Source organism: Microcebus murinus, chromosome 2, assembly GCF_040939455.1.
Source record: "Microcebus murinus isolate Inina chromosome 2, M.murinus_Inina_mat1.0, whole genome shotgun sequence".
Taxonomy (NCBI): domain Eukaryota; kingdom Metazoa; phylum Chordata; class Mammalia; order Primates; family Cheirogaleidae; genus Microcebus; species Microcebus murinus.
The window spans coordinates 106,538,357-106,547,249 of record NC_134105.1 but is presented as its reverse complement, the minus strand read 5'-3'; the positions used below and the strand labels follow the sequence as shown (position 1 = coordinate 106,547,249).

Here is an 8,893-nt window from a genome sequence, read left to right as displayed (position 1 = left end):
CAGGTGGTAGCAACCCTTGGTATATATATTGTCTTCTCACCTAGGTACCAGCAAATATGAAGCTAGTCCAAGCACCACTGTGGACAGAAGATAGTTGGCAGATGGAAGCATAAACTAGAGAGGAGGAAACAAAGCAGAGGTCACTTGGTAACTGATTCTGAAAAACTGGGTTGGGAGCACAGGTAAAGCATACTTTCAGTTTGCTAAGTTTGCACTAGTGCAGATAAGCAGATTGGGGTCATTGCAGTTTGGGTATAGATACAATCTTGCCCCATTTTGTAGTCACAGATGGCAAACTCAGGTGACACGTGCTTAAGAACTCATATATTTAAGAAATCTACATATTGAGGATTGATAGATAGGTAAAATTCTGTACATATTTAATGTATACAACTCAGTGAACTTGGGGATAAGTATACACCCATGAAAACATTACCACTATCAAGGCTATCCACATACCCATCACTTCCCAAAATTTCCTCTCAACTCTTCATTATAACAGTAGCAGTAGTATTTGTGTGAGTGCATGTGTGTGTGGTAAGAACACTTCACATAAGACCTACTCTTTTGGCAAATTTCAAGTGTGCAAAACAGGATGGTTAGCTCTAGGCACTATGCTGTATTGTAGATTCATCATGCATGACTGAAACTTTGTACCCATTTACTGCAATATCTCCATTTCCTCCTCCCCCCAGCCTCTGGCAACCACTGTTCTGCTCTCTTCTTATAATAACTCATCTCCTTTTGCCTAAAAGTGGCTATACATGTATTCACAATGCTGCAATGACTTTTTATCCTTGTAAGTCCCTTCATGATATGACTCCAAGTCACCAGCCTCATCTGCTATGTCACACCCTGTTACTCACTATAATCCAGCTGCACTACTAGAATTCTTAGTTTTTAGAAGACAGCCAGTCTCATGCTACATTTATTTGTACTTCCTTTGCCTATGATGCTCTTGCCCCAGATACTGTGTGGCTCATTTCTTGTTTTTGCCTTAGTTCTCTTCTGAAAAGTCATCTTCTCACAGCACTGCCCCAAATACCTGCTGGTTATGTGACCTTTGTCATCTCATCTATAAGATGGAAATTATTGTATCTGCTCGGGATTTTTATGAAAATTGCATGAGTTAATATGTATAAAATATGGAGAAGAGTGGCCTAGGGCAGGTTTCATTCAAATGATTTTTATTATTTAATCAGCTTTAGCCATAAAATCATACTTCTCTTATTGGCTGTCATAACTGAGCTGATGCTCAATATGTGATCAGTATCACATGATTGATAAGAGGATCAGAAGTTTGTGTTACATTTTTGTTAGTGATGTTCACACTTGGATCAGGATCATGGAATAGGGAATGGAATGTAGAAGAACTTATGATGGAGGCTTTGGTGACTTCCTATTCACAAGAATGATGAAGCAAACAGAATGAAGTGATCTTCAGGAAATAATAAAATGATGGATCATTTAAATAAGAAAGTGAGGATGAGAAAATGATAAACGAGGAAAGATTGTGAATCAGTTTTGATTCCTTAAGGACAAAGTCCAAGTTACAGAAATCCATAGGTACCTTCCGTGGGTAACCCGAAGCAGCATCTCTGAGCCTTTAACCACACCTCTTCCTTTGAACACAGGCTCCAGAGCAGGTGCTGCATACTTATCTTTCTTCATTCACAGGTGATATCCTTGGAGGCCTGAACTCCTTTTTAAGTCCATGTTGTTCCACTTAATCAAGTCTTTCATAGTTTCAGCTTACCTCAATCATTAGATAGAAGATATCAGACAGGCATTCTCCAAGGCCATGGTTTATCCAGGGCCTGTGGATACAACGCTCTTCCGAGCTTAAGCCCCAGCATATTCTGATTCCATCAGTCCTACTGTATCCTCCCTCCAACAGTTAGTGCCACTCCCAGAGAAATTTACTAACCTCCATAATATTCCCTCCATCTCTTCTTCCAAACCTACCCTCTATCATTACTACTGTTTTTGTGTTCACAACAGAACACAGTAAATTCAAGGTCTGAACATTCAGCAAAGCATATTGCCTTCCTGGTTTTGCACCTGGTGGGAATGGAAAGTGTCATCCATCCCTAACTATTGAGAAAAACACCTTGGCCCTCTAGAATAATAAATATCGTGTTCCAGGGTTCTAGCCAAATGATGTGGTTAGCAGTATAGGTGACACCTCTGCCTTAGAGTAATTTAATTACATTTTTTGCTCTTGAGTACCAGATCCTTATGCAGTTCTGATAAAATTACCCCATCTAACGGTCTAAAATGCAAGGATAATCCAGAGTTTTTCTGATATTGTGTGGACCAATGTTTAAAATTCCCAAATCCTGTTAAGCTAGCATTTCTTGCAACATATGACCTATACTGAGCTTCTTTTTTCACTCTTTCATGCCAATTTATGGGAAGGAGCAATGTATATTTGCAGATAACTCTTATCTGTTGCCAAAGAGGAGGTATGTCTTGTGCCTCACTCAAATATATGCCTACTTCTTGTCTACAGTACCTTGTCAGTAGTTAAATTAGAATGCATTAAGCTATTTTGTTCAGGAACCCAGAGTTTTCTGAAAATCACTGTAGACAACAGTCATCTTTCCCTAAGAGATTCCATGTAAAGCAGAAGAGAAATGCAAAGAAGTACTTTGTGGCTCACTGAGTTTGCCTCTTGTAGCACAGAGAATTCTGATGTGGTGCTCTGGGATTTCCCCCCTCCTTCCTAAGTCCATATGTGTATGTTAGGATCTTGCCATACTAGTAAAGGCAACAATTGGAAGGAAGTAGAGAAATAAGAGTGACTATTCTGCCATATGTGCACAACATCAGTGATGCACCTGCATTTTCAGTGACACCAGAACTTGAGAAATATATCAGTACCTGAAATTCTATCACCTATCAGAGACTGACATCACTAACATCTCTTTGGGCAAGTGAGGGTTTAATATCCTTTGTGCATTCAAAAAATATTTTTAATTACCCACTATATGTTAGGCTAACATCTGGGCACTGGGGTACAAATGTGATCAAAATAGATAAGATCCAAGATATTACAGTGCTTATATTTTAGGGGAGAAAGGCATTAAATACATCATAAATAAGGTAATTTCGAATAGAGTAAGTATTTAAGATAACCAAGTAATATTGGAATAGAATATGACTGAGGTGATGTGTGCTACTTTAATTAGACTAATCATCAAAGGTCTTTCTAGGGACGTGACACTTGAGCTGAGAAGAAGCTCAACATAGTGAGGGACAGAAAGAAATCTATCATCACAGAAGCATAATATGCAATGGCAGAAAGATTGGACACAGGGACAGAGAGGTCAGTATAGCCATATCAAGGGTTCAAGAATTATTGTGAGCAAAATCTAGAGTAACGAGGCAAAGTCTATTCAAATGAGGAATATCAGAAATATGTCTTCACTACACTCCTTGTGCCAGAAACTGAAAGATCCCTACTTGAACCTCTTAATTTTGATAGACGCCATCTCCTGTGGACTTAAACCATGTGATGAAACCCTGACTTTCATCATTTATTGCTCCAAACAACCCCTTAAAATTCCACCTTCCTCTCTGGACTCCAGGGGCTGTCTCTAGATAAGTTGCCTGAATACGTTCTACAGAAGGTGGTGGACTCTCAACAGTGGAAAGGCTGGCCTCAATGCCTGACAACAGAAGGGTGCAACCTGGATATATGATTATGGAACCTTGTCTGATGACCTGAAAATATCCAGAATAGAGTTATAAATTTTCACTAAAATTCTACAAAATCTGCTCAGTTATCCCATCCAAGGGAAGAGGTTGACTGTACATGTACATGAACTCTGCACCCAAACAGCTTTCTGCTTTCCAGTAGGTTCAATCAAATATATCTTAGTTAATTAGATAATGAAGAATTCACATTAAGAAAACTAAAAAATAAACAAACTATAAATAAGAATAATAATAATATACCAAAATAACAAAGGGAAGCAAACACACAGCTTAAATGGCATCTAATCACTCTTTGCCTTCATTACCTTAGACCTGACTCTGCACAATACCATTGCCAACAAACGCCATGTCTTCTTCTTGCTGAAAATGTGAATTTGTCTCCTTCAATATGCACATTCACAAAGACACACATAGATGCCAACAATCACGAAGAATTAGGAATGCCAGTTCAACCCTGTCCTCACTCTGACAGGAGACATCTCATATGTTATTATTGTCTCTAAATATCCCTGCAGGTGAATTAATACCCCCATCAGGAGTCTGAAGCACTCACCTGTCTCCTGTCCCCTTGGTGAGAGACAAGAGAGAGAGGAAGGGTTTCACAAGGATCAGAATCAAATGATGCAGGGTCGTCAAAGAGAGAATGGAGCAAAACAGTATCACTTGATCTGACACTGAATTTATTTCAGTCATCATTTATTGAGAAACATTACCTTCAGGCAAAATCAGTTACATAATATGTGGGATCAGGGCAAAATGAAAAGGCAGTGTCTCTTTTTTGAACACTATTATGAATTTCAAGGTGACAACAGCAGAGCATTGAACCACACATGCGTCCCTTCAGAGCATGAGATCCTGTGTGCCGGCACAGATCACGTGCCTGTAAAGCTGGCCCTGAATTCACACAAGGCTTTTGGTCATGAATACAGACACAAACACCTAAATCCTATTTTGAAACAACTGAGAGAAAAGGGAACAAAAACCTACATAACTACTTTTCAGAGTAGGAAGAGATGAGTATGTTCATGAAGATCCTTTCAATTTTGGGGAGCACAGAGAAGCTTTCAGTTGGGTAATCTGGAGAAGCTTACCTGAGAAACAGGCATCTGAATTATAGTTTGAAGAATCAATAGCAAAGAATATGTATGTATCCAAAGCAAGAAGAAGAAGAAGAAGAAGGAGGAGGAGGAGGAGGGGGGGAGGGGGAGGAGGAGGCAGAGGAGGAGAAGAAGGAGAAGAAGGAGAAGGAGGAGAAGGAGAAGGAGAGGAAGAGGAAGAGGAAGAAGAAGAAGAAGAAGTAGTAGAAGAAGAAGAAAACACAAAAAAGATTTCTAAAGGACCAGGATCTTTGCTGAAGCAAACTGGGTTTTTGTTTGTTTTTTTGTTTTGTTTTGGTTTTTGGTTTGTTTTTTTTTTGTTTTGTTTTGTTTTTTTTTTGAGACAGAGTCTCGCTTTGTTGCCCAGGCTAGAGGGAGTGCCGTGGCGTCAGCCTAGCTCACAGCAACCTCAAACTCCTAGGCTCAAGCAATCCTCCTGCCTCAGCCTCCTGAGTAGCTGGGACTACAGGGATGCGCCACCATGCCCGGCTAATTTTTTCTATATATATTAGTTGGCCATGTATTTCTTTCTATTTATAGTAGACACGGGGTCTCACTCTTGCTCAGGCTGGTTTCAAACTCCTGACCGCCCTCAAGCAATCCACCTACCTCAGCCTCCCAGAGTGCTAGGATTACAGGCGTGAGCCACTGCACTGGGCTGAAGCAAACTGTTGTAATAAAATCATGCTTTCTTTATTAGACATGAACCATGTTAAAGATACAGACTAAGATTCTATGTATAAGGTAAAACTAAAGTCACCAGATTTGCTTTAGGCTTGTTTTCCACTTCTTCAAGATTCTGTTTATGATCCACGATTCTTGTGCCAAGCAGAGCTGATGTCCTGAACCCCTGGTGTCCTGGGTGTTGACTCTCACAGGAAAGGCAGTGCCGGAACCATGTGGAGAGACAAAGTTCCAATTTGAGCTGTGGTAAAAGAAGAGGATGTCAATCTCAAGAAGGGAAATAAGAGAGAAAGGGGGAAGGAAAAAAGAAAATTGAAAATAGAAGAAAGAGTTACTTAGAGGTTGAAGAAACAAAGAATACAAAAAGACTTACCATTGTTTTTTAAACCATAAGTCAACTACAACCAGCATGACCAGGGTAACTAGGACCGTCAAACAGATCAGTATCAAGAGGATGGAGTATCCACCTGGTTAGTAAAAAAAAAAAAAAAAAAAACAAATGTCAACCCATAAAATACTCTATGTCCCACCTCAGCTAAGCCTTCTCATTACACAATGGTGGGCCTTCCTAGAGTCTTCATCTTTACTTTCTAGAGCTGTCGTTTTAATTCTTCCCCGACCATCTTCCATCAAGTCACCAGTTCATCCCTTCTTTTATCTTTAGTACCTCTAATCTCCTACTCCCATTTCCTTCAAATTTAAATGCCGTCATTCTATGCCCTTCTTTATGTGGATTCTCCCAATGCCATCCTTCTTCTGAAAGGCATCCTACCCACTTCCCTGCTCCTCACAAAAGGAACAGGCCTGTCTTCCATGACTTCCCAGCTGGGCCCCAGCCCTTTCTCACCCCAGTGGAGGATGATGTCGTGGCCCCCGAGACTGCTGTGCTTCACCCGACAGGACAGGCCAGCCGCCTCCCCAGCCGCCACATCCAGGGTCGCTCGGAGATACCACGTCCCGTCAGCATTGGGCAGGAGGTCACTGTGCTGAGTGCCCGGCTGCTCCAGCTCTCCCCGCATCCACCTCACCCGCACGGGCTTTGGGTAGAATCCTGAGACATGGCACACCAGCAGCAGACGGCCAGGCCCGGGACTGGGGCCACTGGACAGCCAGGCCTCGGGCTTCACTGGACAAGAGAGATGGGGAGAAATAAAATTTAAGGGGAATCCCATGCTCAGAGCTCAAGGTCTCAGGTGTTTTAGAAGTTTGAGCAATACCTTCTTTCTCTCATATAAGAAACAATCCTAAACCCACACATCTAACCCTATAGCCTCTCATATGCTTCAAAATAATAATAAGAACAGGCAAATTGAAAAGCAAAAGTTAAAGCACTAGGACTAGGAGAAGAGAGAGAGTTGGGCTCACCTTGTCTTTCTAATTCTGACTTTCCCGCTGCAAGGAGGCCTTCCAGAAATCGAGGGCAGGTGTGACCAAACAGGCTCTGCGCTATTTCTTTAATATCTCGGTAGCGATTGAGCATCTTGCAGACATTCTGGGCCCGACTCCCTGCTGCTGGAGATGGCACCCAGGAACTTCCTTGGAAACTGAGAAAATCTGTTCCTTGATATGCGCCATTTATGAACATTTCTGAGGCCTTCCCAGCATGCATTTTACAGCCAGCTGATATCTGTAGCTCAAAGGGGTCTGAGGACAGAGAGGGAAGACAGAATCAACATGGAAAGAATGACAGGAAAGAAAAATAAATAAGTTAGAGAGTAATGAGATTCTAGGGAAGGAAAATTGGCTGTGAAATCATATGGAAGACTAGAGTTTAGGTGAAAAGGGGAAAGGAAAAATGTGGGAAGAAAAATAGAAGATAATAAAGTACTTTGAAATAATTGTTGGGGAAGGGATAGATGGGAAGACTAGTCTAGAAGAACTTATATGAGAGTGGTACGTACAGGACAGGCCACATAAACACTCAGGCCAAGGAGAATAAAGGCCAGAAACCTGGTTGGGAAACAGAGTCTGGAGCCAGGAATGACAGGCAGAAAATCAATAAGAGACAACAATTCCAAAGAGCCAGAACTTGAGGGTATATTCAGTGGCATGCAGAGATTTGTGCCTGCAGGCCCTTCTCTGTATGTCAGCAGTTGGGGGTTCAGGGGCTAGCAGAGAAGGCAGTGAGAGATAAAGGGAGATGGGAAACAAGGTCAGGAAGGTTGGATGGTGCTCAGAGCCTACACACTGTTTTCAGCTTTGGAAGATGGTTGGAGCCCCTAGGCAAATTATCAGCTCAGAACAATAAACTTACATTCCAGTTGAAATTGACTGGCAAAGGTCTGCACTTCCCTGGGAAAAACATGCAAATATAACTGCAACAGCGCCTGTAAGTTCTTCAACTCCTGCTTGCTGAATTGTCCCTGGGACCAGGGCCTCAGAAAGCGGAAGGTTCCCACAATATCATCCCAGGAGTGAGTCTGCAGCTCGCCCAGCCAGCCTGAGCCCTGGGTGCGCACCCAGCTATGGTTGGCGAAGGAGGAGATCTGGAGCATGCGGAAGGAGATGGGCTCTTCTGCTGCTGGATGATGAGATCCTAGAGCTTGGGGAGCTGAGAGACAGGGGAATGCAAAGTGGAGTGAGTATAAGCAGATGGGAGATGAGATGCCATGAGAAGAAGAGGAGTTTAGAGAGGAGAGGAAGGATAGAGATAATTACATGTATTCCAACACTGCCATTCCCCCAGGCCAAATTCCTATCCCCCAATCAGAGAGAAACTGAGACTGTAGATAAGAATTCTGAGCCTGGAAGTAGTAGCCTGGAAGGCAAACACCAGGGGCACCCTAGAGCAGTGCTGCTCCCTTTCCCAGGTCCTCCCCAGAGCCTCCTCTCCACCCTCCTGTGCCCTGCCCTAGGTATCCTCCCACCTGAGCTCTTCCTACCTGCTGTGTTCTCCCCAGGGCAGGAAAACTCCCTGAAGAGGAGCAGGAGCAGGAGCAGGAGCAGCATTGGAGCTCTGTCAGGGGAACTGTGCCTCTGCAGGACACCTGCCCTCGGAACTCAGACATCAGCACCCCTCCCCACACCCACTAGCAGTGTCATCTACTGTCATCTCACTTCCCTTTCCACACAGGCAGACAAACGTCTTCCTCTGGCCAGTCTCTACAAGAGAAGCACCACTGCCTCCCTTCCCCACAGCCTCCCACGGGGTCTTTCACTTCCCCTCCATCTCTCCTACTGTCTCCTGGTTTTCTCCCTGTCCTTGTCTACATCTGCCCAACCTCCTCTATTGCACTAACTGCTGGAAAAGGAGTCCTGGCTTAGTACAAAGTCTGTGTTCTGGCTACAAAAATGTACTGCCTTTTGAACTTGCAGAAATCAAATCCACACTTGGGTGGTAAATGTTCTCATTTGTGAGAAGTAATGAAATTGACTAGATGGTACCCAGTGAA

General features: G+C 42.9%; 1 protein-coding gene across 3 annotated transcripts; it reads right to left on the bottom strand.

The window, feature by feature from the left end:
- Positions 1 to 5,490: 5,490 nt before the first annotated feature.
- Positions 5,491 to 8,501, bottom strand: LOC105862424 (T-cell surface glycoprotein CD1e, membrane-associated-like). Of its 3 annotated transcripts, XM_012748693.2 has the most exons (6): positions 8,384 to 8,501; positions 7,756 to 8,052; positions 6,867 to 7,145; positions 6,349 to 6,627; positions 5,875 to 5,968; positions 5,491 to 5,742 (listed from the first exon to the last, which is right to left on the bottom strand). In XM_012748693.2, the coding sequence occupies exons 1-6, from the start codon at positions 8,448 to 8,450 to the stop codon at positions 5,574 to 5,576; spliced, it is 1,185 nt and encodes a 394-aa protein (XP_012604147.2). In that variant the 5' UTR covers positions 8,451 to 8,501; the 3' UTR covers positions 5,491 to 5,573. The 3 variants fall into 3 exon arrangements, with proteins under 3 accessions (XP_012604147.2, XP_012604148.2, XP_075849139.1); XM_012748694.2 differs by lacking the exon at positions 6,867 to 7,145; XM_075993024.1 differs by lacking the exon at positions 7,756 to 8,052.
- Between the last annotated feature and the right edge of the window lie 392 nt (positions 8,502 to 8,893).